This window comes from Rhinoraja longicauda, chromosome 4 (genome assembly GCF_053455715.1).
Source record: "Rhinoraja longicauda isolate Sanriku21f chromosome 4, sRhiLon1.1, whole genome shotgun sequence".
Classification (NCBI taxonomy): Eukaryota; Metazoa; Chordata; class Chondrichthyes; order Rajiformes; family Arhynchobatidae; genus Rhinoraja; species Rhinoraja longicauda.
The window spans coordinates 8,172,533-8,187,386 of record NC_135956.1 but is presented as its reverse complement, the minus strand read 5'-3'; the positions used below and the strand labels follow the sequence as shown (position 1 = coordinate 8,187,386).

Genomic DNA, 14,854 nt, shown 5'->3' with positions numbered 1-14,854 from the left:
ACTGAGGTACAGTGAAAAGCTTTTGCTGCGTGCTATCTCATCAGCGGAAAGACAATACATGATTACAATCGAGCCATTTACAGTGTACATGATAAGGGAATAACGATTAGTGCAAGGTAAAGCCAGCAGAGTCAATAGACAATAGACAATAGGTGCAGGAGTAGACCATTCGGCCCTTCGAGCCAGCACCGCCATTCAATGTGATCATGGCTGATCATTCTCAATCAGTACCCCGTTCCTGCTTTCTCCCCATACCCCCTGACTCTGCTATCCTTAAGAGCTCTATCTAGCTCTCTCTTGAATGTATTCAGAGAATTGGCCTCCACTGCCCTCTGAGGCAGAGAATTCCACAGATTCACAACTCTCTGACTAAAAAAGTTTTTCCTCATCTCTGTTCTAAATGGCCTACCCCTTATTCTTAAACTGTGGCCCCTGGTTCTGGACTCCCCCAACATTGGGAACATGTTTCCTGCCTCTAACATGTCCAACCCCTTAATAATCTTATACGTTTCGATAAGATCCCCTCTCATCCTTCTAAATTCCAGTGTATACAAACCTAGTCGCTCCAGTCTTTCAACATATGACAGTCCCGCCATTCCGGGAATTAACCTAGTAAATCTACGCTGCACGCCCTCAATAGCAAGAATATCCTTCCTCAAATTTGGAGACCAAAACTGCACACAGTACTCCAGGTGCGGTCTCACTAGGGCCCTGTACAACTGCAGAAGGATCTTTTTGCTCCTATACTCAACTCCTCTTGTTATGAATGCCAACATTCCATTGGCTTTCTTCACTGCCTGCTGTACCTGCATGCTTCCTTTCAGTGACTGATGCACTAAGACACCCAGATCACGTTGTACGTCCCCTTTTCCTAACTTGACACCATTCAAATCTGCCTTCCTATTCTTACCACCAAAGTGGATAACCTCACACTTATCCACATTAAACTGCATCTGCCATGCATCCGCCATGCATCCGCCCACTCACACAACCTGTCCAAGTCACCCTGCAACCTCATAGCATCTTCCTCACAGTTCACACTGCCACCTAGCTTTGTATCATCGGCAAATTTGCTAATGGTACTTTTAATCCCTTCATCAAGTCCGATCAAGGATAGTCCGAGTGTCACCAATGAGGTAGATAGTAGTTCAGCACTGCTCTCTGGTTGCGGTAGGATGGTTCATTTGCCTGATAACAGCTGAAACTATCTTCTCTCTCCGTCCCTCCCGCACCCGAGTTGCTGTACCAGTTTCAAAGTCGTCTTGATGAGTCTCATTGTCTGCAGCTTGTTTTCACCTAGCACACAGCTAACAACGGCCCGTTTCCTTTATCACCATTACTTTTTCCCATATCCTTCATTCATTTGTTCTATATCTCTCTATATCACCGTCTCCATCTCTCGTTTCCCACTCCCCTGACTACCAGTCTGAAGAAGAATCTCGAACCGAAACGTCGCCAATGCCTTTTCCCCAGAGATGCTGTCGGACCCACTGAGTTACTCCAGCGTTGTGTGTACTATCGTTAGCCTCATGAGGGATGTTTCCCTCGTGGCTGGTTTAGTTTGGGTGCTGCACCGTCCGTGAATTTGCACTAACCATAGGCATAAGCCATGTCAATCAGCACGCCGGTCTTCAGGTCCAGGTGCTTCTGCATGAAGTGGTAGGAGAGGGCGCGGAGCAGGGGAACGGAGCGGTGACTCTGTGCTGCCAAGGCCAGCATCACTTTCCTTGTGTCATCAGGAGTGAAGTGTTCAGCCAGTTCCAAGCACTGAAACATAAAATGGCACATATATATATATATATACGTGCAGTGAAAGTACATATTCTGTACAGACTCAGAAGACTCGAGCGGCACAAGTTCACAAGTTATAGGAGTAGAATTAGGCCATTCAGCCCGTCGAGTCCACTCCGCCATTCAATCATGGCTGATCTCTGCCTCCTAATCCCATTTTCCTGCCTTCTTCCCATAACACTTGACACCCGTTCTAATCAAGAATTTGTCTATCTCTGCCTTAAAAATATCCACTGATTTGGCACACTGGCGCAGGGGTAGAGTTGCTGCCTTAAAGCGCCAGAAACCCAGGTTTGATCCCGAATAGGGATACGTAAGAAAATAACTGCAGATGCTGGTACAAATCGAAGGTATTTATTTCACAAAATGCTGGAGTAACTCAGCAGGACAGGCAGAATCTCAGGAGATGCTGCCTGACCTGCTTAGTTACTCCAGCATTTTGTGAAATAAATACCTCCGACTAGGGATACTGTCTGTGCGGAGTTTGTACGTTCTCCCCGTGACCGCGTCGGTTTTCTCCGGAATGCTCCAGTTTCCTCCCACACTCCAAACAAAGACGCACAGGTTTGTCGGTTAATTGGATTGGTATAAATGTAAATTGTCCCAGTGTGTGAAGGACAGTGTTGGTGTGCGGTGATCGCTGGTCAGTGTGGACTTGGTGGGCCGAAGGGCCTGTTTCAGCGGTGTATCACTAAATATATAGAGAACAAATAATAGTCACTGAGTCACACAGCGTAGAAACAGTGGGCAATGGGAGGAGCACTCTGCTCTTCCTACAGAAGGCAGTGGAGGCCAAGTCTCTGAATGCATTCAAGAGAGAACTAGATAGAGCTCTTAAGGATAGCGGAGTCAGGGGGTATGGGGAGAAGGCAGGAACGGGGTACTGATTGAGAATGATCAGCCATGATCACATTGAATGGTGGTGCTGGCTCGAAGGGCCGAATGGCCTCCTCCTGCACCTATTGTCTATTTTCTAAAGAGCCCTGGGATCTTTACATTCAGTAGAAAGCAGGTAGATTGGGACCAGGAGTGAACAACTCATGTGTAGGAAGGAACTGCAGGTGCTGGTTCACACTGAAGATACACACAAAATGCTGGAGTAACTCAGCGGGACAGGCAGCGTCTCTGGAGAGAAGGAATGGGTGACGTTTCGGGTCGAGTCTAAAGAAGGGTCTCGACCCGAAACGTCACGTGTGGTCTATCACGGGTACCGACCTCCTCGCCATCAAAAAGATCTGTAGTAGGTGCTAGTTGGTTGAGTTTAGTTTATTGTCACGTGTGCAGAGGTACCGTGAATAGCTTTTGTTGTGTCCTATCCTTGCAGACAGTGTCAACAAATATCCACACCAGCCAGGCCGCTCCCTTATTTCACTCCTACCATCGGGAAGCTTCTTCAGAGCAACTATCAGACACTAGAACAGTGGAACAACAAGCAAGATGGCACCGGGGCATGGCGATTGCCTGTGTGCTGGTTCCACAGGAGGATCTACTACCATCCGATTGTCTCTGGCACTGGTGCACTACGACACTCTCCACTCTGTGTCTTCCCCTTTGCTTTTAGTTTAGTTTAGTGATACAGTACGGAAACAGGCCCTTCGACTCTGAGTCCGGGCCAACCGGCGAACCCCACACATTAACACTATCCTACACACACTGGGGACAATTTTACACTTACACCAAGCCAATTAACATACAAACCCTAGGCTTGTATACACTGGAATTTAGAAGGATGAGAGGAGATCTTATCGAAACGTATAAGATTATTGAGGGGTTGGACACGTTAGAGGCAGGAAACATGTTCCCAATGTTGGGGGAGTCCAGAACAAGGGGCCACAGTTTAAGAATAAGGGGTAGGCCATTTAGAACTGAGATGAGGAAAAACCTTTTTAGTCAGAGTTGTGAATCCGTGGAATTCTCTGCCTCAGAAGGTAGTGGAGGCCAATTCTCTGAGAGAGCTAGATAGAGCTCTTGAGGATAGCGGAGTCAGGGGGTATGGGGAGAAGGCAGGAACGGGGTACTGATTGAGAATGATCAGCCATGATCACATTGAATGGCGGTGCTGGCTCGAAGGACCGAATGGCCTCCTCCTGCACCTATTGTCTATTGTCTAAACCTGAACGTCTTTGGTGTGCGGGAGGAAACCGAGGATCTTGGTGAAAACCCGCGCAGGTCACAGGGAGAACGTACAAACTCCGCACAGACAGCACCCGTAGTCGGGATGGAATCCGGGTCTGTGGCGCTGTTCGGCAGCAACTCTACCGCCGCGCCACCTTTGCTCTTCGATTGTACTTGAGTTTGGCTTGATTATATTTATGTATGGTGGTATCCGATTTAATTGGATTGCATGGAAAACAAAGCTTCTCACAGTACCTCGGTACAGGTGACAATAATAAACCTAAACCTCTTGGACACAACGTTAACCACAACGTGGAGCAAAAGGGCACAAAGTGCTTGAGTAACTGGGTGTTGGGGGATTATGAGGAGGAGGCAGGAGAATGGGGTTAGAGGAAGGTAGATCAGCCATGATTGAATGGCGGAGTAGACTTGACAGGCTGAATGGCCTAATTCTGCTCCTGTCACGTTTGACCTTTCCCAGCTGTGCCAGTGTACATGGATCCCAGCTACGTTTGAGTTGAGTTTCACGTACACTGTGCGGGTCCTGTATGCCTGATCCTCCAGGGTAGTCACAAAATGCTGGAGGATGCTTCTTCAGAAGGGCCTCGACCCGAAACGTCTCCAGAGACGCTGCCTGTCCCGCTGAGTTACTCCAGCATTTTGTGACTGCCTTCGATTTTATAAAAAGCATCTACAGCTCTCTCCTGCACGTACCTTATCCTCCAGTTTGTCCATCAGTGTGTTGGACAGATGTCCGAGTTTGACCATTAACAAGGCCACGGTCTTTGCGTCCGCGATCTCTGCCCACCGCAGTTCCACGTGTTTTATCAGGTCGTTCAGCAGCAATTTCTGCTGCTCTGACCGTGCAAAGCTGGTGTAGAAGTCAACGAGTGAGGTGAGGTTTCCGAAGGTGAGCCTCCTCAGCCGCCAGTGCACCTCGGTTTCCACAGACCGAAGGACCGTGTTGTTGGCATCCAGTCCGATCATGAACAGACTCCGCGGCAGTCTGATCAGGTTCCCATTCCACACCACAGATATCTGAAAGAAAAAAAAACATGTCAACCACAGGTCTGGTGGGCGAGTTTTGCCCTGCTCTTTGAACCTTATAGTTACGGATATTAATTTACAAACATAGAAAATAGGTGCAGGTGTAGGCCATTCGGCCCTTCGAGTCAGCATCGCCATTCAATAATGATCATGGCTGATCATCCACAATCAGTACCCCGTTCCTGCATTCTCCCCATTTCCCTTGATTCCATTAGCCCCAAGAACTATGTCTAACTCTCTCTTGAAAACATCCAGTGAATTGGCCTCCACTGCCTTCTGTGGCAGAGAATTCCACAAATTCACAAAGCGAAAAAGTCTTTCTTCGTCGCAGTCATAAATGGACTACCCCTTATTCTTAAACTGTGACCCCTGGGTCTGGACTCCCCCAGCATCGGGAACATTTTTCCTGCATCTAGCCTGTCCAATCCCTGCACCTATTGTCTATTGAACCTGAAGGGCAAATTTTTCACATAGAACGGTGGGCATATGGATTGATCTGTCAGAGGACATAGTAGAATTTTATGTTTCTATAAGATCCCCTCTCATCCTCATAAATTCCAGTGAATTTAGAGTCATAGTTGCTGTCAAACAGCATGGAAACAAGCCCTTGGGCTCAACTTGTCCATCTTGACCGAGATGCCCCACCTACCGAGGAAGGGTTTGAAGAAGGGTCTCGACCCGAAACATCATCAATTCCTTTTCTCCAGAGATACTGTCTGACCCGCTGAGTTACTCCAACTTTGTGTCTATCTTGCCCCATCTACACTCGTCCCACCTGCCTGTGCATGGCCCATATCCCTCTAAACCTTTCCTATTCATGCATCTGTCTAAAGTCTTTTAAATGTTTCTATAGAACCTGCATCAACTATGTCCTCTGACAAATCAATCCATATGCCCACCGCTCTATGTGAAAAAGTTGCCCCTCGGGTTCAATTGACAATAGGTGCAGGAGTAGGCCATTCGGCCCTTCGAGCCAGCACCGCCATTCAATGTGATCATGGCTGATCATCTCAATCAGTACCCCGTTCCTGCCCTCTCCCCATACCCACTGACTCCGCTCTCCTTAAGAGCTCTGTCTAGCTCTCTCTTGAATGCATTCAGAGAATTGGCCTCCACTGCCTCCTATTAAATCTTTCTTCCCTCATCTTAAACATGTCCTCTGGATCTTGATTCCCGACTCTAGGTAAAATGCTCTGTGCATTCACCCAACCTATTCTCCTCATGATCTTACACACCTCAAAGATCACGCCTCAACTTCCTGCGCTCCAAGGAATAAAGTCCTCGCCTGCCCAACCTCAATTTATTGAATTTTTGTTTATTATATATTATCTATATGTATTGTGTTTAAAGATTGTAATGCTGCAGCAAGAACTTCATTATACTGTTCGTCAACATGACAATTAAACACTTTTGACTGAACCAAGACTGACAGCTCAATGGGCAGCACTGATATAGAATAAGAATTTTTTTAAATCAACAAATTAATAACGGTTCAAAGAGCAGCACAAAACTGAACCAATTTTTAAAAAGTATTAAAATCCAAACGAATGTCACAGTAATATCAATACAAAAAGACTGCAAATAATATTACATAATAGAGGGTGTAAGAAAATTATTACGTTACATTAATATTACATAATAGAGGGCATAGGTTTAAGGTGAGAGGAAAGAGATTTACAGTGGTCCTGAGGGGAAACTTTTTTAGAGAGTGGTTGCGTACATGAATGTTTTGCCAGAGGAAGTTTAACTATGTGTAGGAAGGAACTGCAGATGCTGAGTTACACCAAAGATAGACACAAAATGCTGGAGTAACTCAGCGGGACAGGCAGCAACTGGAGAAAAGGAATGGGTCACCCATTCCTTCTCTCCAGAGATGTGGCCTGTCCCGCTGAGTTACTCCAGCATTTTGTGTCTATCTTTGGAAGTGTAACTATGATATTGAAAAGGGATTTGGACAGATGGGTAGGAAAGGTTTGGGAGAATATGAAATAAAAAGGAACGGCAGAAAGGTTTATACCAAAGATTGGCACAAAGTGTTGCAGTAACTCAGCTGGACAGCCAGCGTCTCTGGAGAACATGGACAGGTGACGTTTCGGGTCAGGTTCTTCTTCAGAAGAAGTTGAGAAGGGTCCTGACCTGAAACGTCACTAGTCCAAGTTGAATAGTGAAAGGCTTGGGTAGAGTGGATGTGGAGAGGATGTTTCCACTAGTGGGAGAGTCTAGGCCCAGAGGTCATAGTCTCATAATTAAAAGACGTTCCTTTAGGAAGATGAGGAGGAATTTATTTCGTCAGAGGGCAGTGAATTCATGGAATTCTTTGCCACAGAAGGCTGTGGAGGCCATCAATAGATATCTTTAAGGCAGAGACAGGTAAATTCTTGATTAGTGCGGGTGTCAGGGGTTATGGGGAGAAGGCAGGAGAATGGGGTTGGGAGGGAGAGATAGATCAGCCATGATTGAATGGCGGAGTAGACTTGATGGGCCGAACGGCCTAATTCTGCTCCTATCACTTATGACCTTATGACCCAATAACGACCTCCAGAGGCTTCTGTCGCAATGAATTCCACAGATTCATCACCCTCTGTCTCAAGCTTTACGTGAGATTAAATGAATCATGGATTTTTTATGTGGAGGCTAATTTTCTATGATTCTCTACCACAGGGATGTCAAGCTACCGGCTATGGGCTGGATACGGCCAATCCAATCCGGCCCGTGGGTGGATTTGCATTGTCAATCGTTGTATGGAGGGCGAGCGGCATTTATTGCGGCATGTCGGGGTTGTAGTTCGGGTAGGGTTGCCAACTTCCTCCCATCCGAATCGGGACAAGGTGACGTCACCGCCCTGCGCCCCACGTGACCTCACCCAGCCAGTGGTCACGTGCTCCCGCTCCACCAATGGCGGCCGCCCGGGCCGGGAGGAGGGTTGCTACGCAACCTCCGTTAGGCGGGGCCCGGGCCTACACAAAATGCTGGAGTAACTCAGCGGGTCAGGCAGCATCTCGGGAGAGAAGGAATGGGTGACTTATCGGGTCAAGACCCTTCTTCAGTCTGAAGAAGGGTCTCGACCTGAAACGTCGCCCATTCCTTCTCTCCTGAGATGCTGCCTGACCTGCTGAGTTTTTTAGACCCAAAACGTCACCCATCTTCTGCTGGACTTCCATGAGGCGGGCGGTGAGGACTTCGCCATTGACGCCGAAAGTATCCACAAAACTGAAGGCAAAGAAGAAGGGGCGAGGATTTGGCTCAGAGGAAGACGCTCGGTCCAGGCTGCGAGAAGACCATGACTCCGTAAGACGGCGACAAGGCGAGCCCTCAACGCTCGGTGGAGGGGTGGATCCTGTTTGCGACCTGGGTCCACGAGGAAGCCACCGAGGAGGAATGACATTCACCACAAGTTTGCCGAGTACGGTGAGATCAAGAGCCTGCACCTCAACCTGGCCCGGAGCACCGGCTACCTCAAGGGCAGCGCTCTGGTGGAGTACGAGACCTACAAAGGCGGCCATGGAAGGTTTGAACGGGTCAGAGCTGGCTGGGCAGCCCATCAGCGTGGAGTGGGGCTTCGTCAGGGGGTTCCCTAGGAGCAAGCGGCGGAGTGGCCGCAGGAGAAGCAGGAGCCGGGACCGGAAGCGTCACTGGGCTGGGACGGAGTGTGGAGCGACTGGTGGGACCAACAATAGTCTTACAGCTTTCCTTTTGATTTCTGTTTGTCCAAAGCAGATATGAATACTTCCTATATTGGTGTACATTTCATGCTACCTGGTATAATGATCCTTCCACTAAAACTGTTGTCATAACAAAGCAAGATTTAGAACCAGGAGCAGGCCACTCACACCCTCCTGCTACCATTCAAAAACAGCATGGGCGAGCTTTTATCTCAGCATCCCTTTTCTGAACTATCCCCATTACTCTTGATTTCATTAACATCGAAAACCAATCTGTTGATCTATGTCTTAAATAGCGGCGATCGGCGAAACCAAACGCAGGCTCGGCGATCGTTTCGCTTAACATGTGCAGCGTAGGTTCACTAGGTTAATTCCCGGAATGGCGGGACTGTCGTATGTTGAAAGGCTGGAGCGATTGGGCTTGTATACACTGGAATTTAGAAGGATGAGGGGGGATCTTATTGAAACATATAAGATAATTAGGGGATTGGACACATTAGAGGCAGGAAACATGTTCCCAATGTTGGGGGAGTCCAGAACAATGGGCCACAGTTTAAGAATAAGGGGTAGGCCATTTAGAACGGAGATGAGGAAGAACTTTTTCAGTCAGAGAGTGGTGAAGGTGTGGAATTCTCTGCCTCAGAAGGCAGTGGAGGCCAGTTCGTTGGATGCTTTCAAGAGAGAGCTGGATAGAGCTCTTAAGGATAGCGGAGTGAGGGGGTATGGGGAGAAGGCAGGAACGGGGTACTGATTGAGAGTGATCAGCCATGATCGCATTGAATGGCGGTGCTGGCTCGAAGGGCTGAATGGCCTACTCCTGCACCTATTGTCTATTGTCTATAACACCTTCGCTCAGTCCGCCTTAACCAACCTGATCTCCCAGTGGCCGTGCACTTCAACTCCCCATCCCATTCCCAGTCTGACCTTTGTGTCATGGGCCTCCTCCAGTGCCATAGTGAGGCCCACCGGAAATTGGAGGAACAGCACCTCATATTTCGCTTGGGCAGCTTGCAGCCCAGCGGTATGAACATTGACTTCTCCAACTTTAGATAGTTCCTCTGTCCCTCTCTTCCCCTCCGCCTTCCCAGATCTCCCTCTATCTTCTTGTCTCCACCTATATCCTTCCTTTGTCCCGCCCCCCTGACATCAGTCTGAAGAAGGGTCTCGACCCGAAACATCACCCATTCCTTCTCTCCTGAGATGCTGCCTGACCTGCTGAGTTTTTTAGATTTAGATTTAGAGATACAGCGCGGAAACAGGACCTTCGGCCCACCGGGTCCACGCCGCCCAGCGATCCCCGCACATTAACACTATCCTACACACTAGGGACAATTTTTACATTGACCCAGTCAATTAACCTACAAACCTGTACGTCTTTGGAGTGTGGGAGGAAACTGAAGATCTCGGAGAAAACCCACGCAGGTCACGGGGAGAACGTACAAACTCCATACAGACGGCGCCCGTAGTCAGGATCGAACCTGAGTCTCCGGCACTGCATTCGCTGTAAGGCAGCAACTCTACCGCTGCGCCACCGTGCCGCCCGAGTTACTCCAGCATTTTGTGAAATAAATCTGTCTTAAATATAAACTGTGCCGGGGGAGCTCATTCACAGTTTGTTTCGTTTGGTCTACATTTGTGTCTGCTGATGGTCGATTTCAAATGGTTTATTAATGGAAAGGGTGTTGCTCCTGAAACAATCAGCCAAAACAGCATCGGTTTTCCTCTCTCTCTCATCACAACTTTCTTCCAGCCGACAACTGTGTTAATACCAATCATAAAAGTAATGCCTGCTCGGCATTCTTCTTCATAAGAAACAACATTTGTAAAGTGAAACACTTTGTAGTGACAGCAGAGACTGAGATACGTGACTTTCTCTTTTAGGTCTCTTCCTCACGGCGCGGGGTGCGGCTCGGCCGCAGTGCCTTCCATCGCCCGGTGCGGCTCGGCCGCTGGACTTAACATCGCCCGGTGCGGCTCGGCCGCTGGACTTAACAGTGCCCGACAATAAACTAAACTTAATGGCCTACTACTCCTATCATTTATGAACTATGATCTTATACACCTCAATAAGATCACCCCTCAGCCTCCTGTGCTCCAAGGAATAGAGTCCCAGCCTGCTTAACCTCTCCCTGTAGCCCAGACCATCGAGTCCTGGCACTGAATTACAAGAAGATGCAAACGCTTCAAAGCACTTTCCACAAAATGCAGAAGCAACTTCTTTCGCGTCTGTAGAAGGGTCTCGACCGACCGCATAACGTGATAAACTGACCTGGCTGTCGATGGTGTTTAAAAGCTGCTGGAAGCGCCGATCGCTGGTGACGGTGTCGATGAGCTGCTTCTCGCCGACAGCCATGCCGCACAGGCGGATGAGCGCGGCGGCGGCCTGGTTGCCGGTGATCTTCTGGCGGCCGGGGACCTGCAGGAGCTGCTCCACGGTGTCGGCCGATTCGATCAGCTCCTCCATCTCGGTGCGCTCGGGCTGCCGGGCGTAGTGCTGCTCGGAGACGGGCGACGGGTCGGTCTGGCGGCAGGCGGCGGACGCGCGCAGCCCGGCCGACGGTACACAGGGCCAGCGGCGTCCGGGCGCCGTCCTCCCGCGGCAAGTCACCACGCTGGCAGAGGCCGGCCAGGTGAGCAGGGATGCACCGAGGTGCCGGATACACCGGGGAAACAGTCGGGCTGCCATCGTCATCGCAGGACAGGTGCTCACTTCACACCTCACTCCTCATCTCACCTGAGGTAAAAACACATATTACTCTCAAGTGTGTAGCAGGGAACTGCGGGCGCTGGTTTAAACAGAAGTTGGACACAAAAAGCTGGAGTAATTTATAACCCCGTGGTATGAATATTGATTTGTCTATCTTCAAGTAACCCTTACAACCCTCTCTCTCCATCCTTCCCCCACTCAAGTCCTACCAGCTTCAAAATCGTCATGTTGAGTCTCATTTATTCACAAAATGCTGGAGTAACTCAGCAGGTCAGGCAGCATCTCGGGAGAGAAGGAATGGGTGACGTTTCGGGTCGAGACCCTTCTTCATACTGATGTCAGGGGGGCGGGACAAAGGAAGGATATAGGTGGAGACAGGAAGATAGAGGGAGATCTCCCACCTACCCATAGCTAACTATCTTCAGCATCTGTGGAGAAAAGGAATTGGTGACGTTTCAGATCAAGACCCATCATTATTGTCCGAAAAAAGATCTCGACCCAAAACGTCACCTATTCCTTTTCTCCAGGGATGCTGCTTGACCGGCCGAGTTACTTCAAGAATATTTTATTGTCATATGTCCCAAAACAGAAAACAGAACAATGACATTCTTACTTACAGCAGCACAACAGATATGTAAACAACAAAAAAACAGTATAGACACAAAATAACTGGAGTAATTCAGCAGGTCAGTGAGTCAGAAGGGTCTCGACCCGAGAAGTCATCTATTCCTTTTCTCCACAGGTGCTGCCTGTCCTGCCGAGTTACTCCAGCTTTTTGTGTCTATCTTCAGTCTTAACCCCGCAACTGCAGTTCCTTCCCACACAAAATGATTAGTGGAAAGACAATACAGTGCATGGCCCCATTATTCTTTGTGCACAAACTTGCCCCTCCAGCACTCAGTTGTTTCCCAATATCCTGGGCTCCCAGGCACCCGTCCAGCATTTCAGGGGTACGGGGAGGGGGAAGAAGAATGAATGAGGGGCAGGCATGGTGGCACAGCGGTAGAGTCGCTGCCTTATAGCACTTGTAGCGCCGGAGACCCGGGTTCGATTCCAACTACGAGCGCTATCTGTGCGGTGTTTGTACGTTCTCCCCGTGACCTGCGTGGGTTTTCTCTGAGATCCTTGGTTTCTTCCCACACTCCAAAGACGTACAGGTTTGTAGGTTAATTGGCTTGGTATAAATGGAAATTGTCCCTAGTGGGTGTAGGATAGTGTTAATGTGCGGGAATCACTGGTCGGTGCGGAGTCGGTGGGCAATAGGGCCTGTTTCCGCGCAATATCTCTAAACTAAACTAAGCATAGTGGGAGAAATGTGGGGTTAGGGTCAGGAGGTGAGGGCATGGGTCAAGGGTTGGTAAGGTCAGTTGAGTGCCAGGGTCAGGAGGTGAGGGAGAAGGCAGGGGCAGTTCGGGACAGACAGACCTGAGATGGGTGGGGTTCAGGGCGTGATGGTCATGGATGGGGAGGTCCAGTTGAGGGGCTAGGGTCACAGTCATATAGTGGAACTGTGTGGAAACAGGCCCTTCTGCCCAACTTGTCCACACCGGCTAACGTGTCCCATTTACACTAGTCCCATCTGCCTGTGTTTGGTCCATATCCCTCCAAACCTGTCCTATCCATGTTCCTGTCTAACTGTTGCTTAAACGATGGGATAGTCCCAGCCTCAACTGCCTCCTCTGGCAGATTGTTCCATACACCCACCACCCTCTGTGTGAAAAAGTTACCCCTCGGATTTCTATTAAATCTTTTCCCCTTCACTGAACCTATGTCCTCTGGTCCTCGCTAACCCTACTCTGGGCGAGACTCTGTACATCTACCCGATCTATTCCTCCCATGCGGTGGCGTGCTTGGTGGTTAATGGAGGAGGGTGGCAGCTGAGGGGTCGGGTGAGGAGGCAAGGGGTGAGGAACAGTTGAGAGGGTTAGGGTCAATGATGGGGTGCTGAAGTGTTTGAGTTGCGGGTGGGGGAGGTCCAGTGGGTGGTAGGATGGGGGCCAGCCAAGGGGGGTTAGAAGGGTGTGGGCAGGAGTATGGGATCAGGGTCAGAAGATGGGGGTGAGGATGGGGGTGTTTGCCAGGGTGTGGGTGGGGGTGTGTGCCAGGGGTGGGGGATCATGGTCAGAAGGTGGTGTGGGTGTGGGTAGGGGATCAGGGTCAGGTGAAGGTGTGGGTGGGGGATCAGGGTCAGAAGGTGAAGGTGTGGGTGGGGGATCAGGGTCAGAAGGTGAAGGTGTGGGTGGGGGATCAGGGTCAGGTGAAGGTGTGGGTGGGGGATCAGGGTCAGGTGAAGGTGTGGGTGGGGGATCAGGGTCAGGTGAAGGTGTGGGTGGGGGATCAGGGTCAGGTGAAGGTGTGGGTGGGGGATCAGGGTCAGGTGAAGGTGTGGGTGGGGGATCAGGGTCAGAAGGTGAAGGTGTGGGTGGGGGTGTGGTGGGGGATCAGGGTCAGGTGAAGGTGTGGGATCAGGGTCAGGTGAAGGTGTGGGTGGGGGATCAGGGTCAGAAGGTGAAGGTGTGGGTGGGGGATCAGGGTCAGGTGAAGGTGTGGGTGGGGGATCAGGGTCAGAAGGTGAAGGTGTGGGTGGGGGATCAGAGTCAGAAGGTGAAGGTGTGGGTGGGGGATCAGGGTCAGGTGAAGGTGTGGGTGGGGGATCAGGGTCAGGTGAAGGTGTGGGTGGGGGATCAGGGTCAGAAGGTGAAGGTGTGGGTGGGGGATCAGGGTCAGAAGGTGTGGGTGGGGGATCAGGGTCAGAAGGTGTGGGTGGGGGATCAGGGTCAGAAGGTGTGGGTGGGGGATCAGGGTCAGGTGAAGGTGTGGGTGTGGGATCAGGGTCAGAAGGTGTGGGTGGGGGATCAGGGTCAGAAGGTGTGGGTGGGGGATCAGGGTCAGAAGGTGTGGGTGGGGGATCAGGGTCAGAAGGTGTGGGTGGGGGATCAGGGTCAGAAGGTGTGGGTGGGGGATCAGGGTCAGGTGAAGGTGTGGGTGTGGGATCAGGGTCAGAAGGTGTGGGTGGGGGATCAGGTTCTAGTGAGGGGTTAGGGCCAGTGTTGGGATACTGGGGGGGGGGGGGTGTCAGTGGAGGGGTCAGGGCTGGGTAGAGGGGTCAGGAGGTGAGGACGAGGTCGGGGACGGGTCGGAGCAGGCCGGGAGCTGAGGGGGGGTGAGGCCAGAGCCGCTGGGGGAGCGGCGGGTGGGGGTGAGGCTGTGGGCCGGGCCGGGCCGGGCCGCCCTGCGCTGGGGGGGCTGAGTGTCTCTCTCTGTCTGTGTCTCTCCCCACCCCCACTGTTCTCCCCCTCCCCCTCCCCCTCCCCCTCCCCCTCCCCCTCCCCCTCCCCCTCCCCCTCCCCCTCCCCACGGTCGGTCCCCCCGCCGCCTCCTTCACTCCTTCACTCACCCGCCGCCCGTCCACCGGTCAACCGGAGCGTCAACCCCCACGTGTCCGGGCCGTGACCCTGCGTGCGGCGTCACTCACCCCAACCCCAACCCCTCCCCTCCGACGCGTGACGGCATCACGCCCTGCGCGTGACGT

General features: G+C 51.0%; 1 protein-coding gene across 1 annotated transcript in view; it reads right to left on the bottom strand.

Annotated features, from left to right (window-relative positions):
- Nucleotides 1-14,798, bottom strand: part of tbrg4 (transforming growth factor beta regulator 4) — a 39,823-nt gene extending 25,025 nt beyond the window's left edge. The window contains exons 1-4 of the mRNA XM_078398476.1: nt 14,720-14,798; nt 10,885-11,349; nt 4,621-4,944; nt 1,596-1,767 (exon numbers count right to left, since the gene is read on the bottom strand). Coding sequence (XP_078254602.1) covers nt 1,596-1,767; nt 4,621-4,944; nt 10,885-11,307 — 919 coding nt within the window. The 5' untranslated portion in view covers nt 11,308-11,349; nt 14,720-14,798. The remainder of the gene's footprint in view (nt 1-1,595; nt 1,768-4,620; nt 4,945-10,884; nt 11,350-14,719) is intronic.
- Between the last annotated feature and the right edge of the window lie 56 nt (nt 14,799-14,854).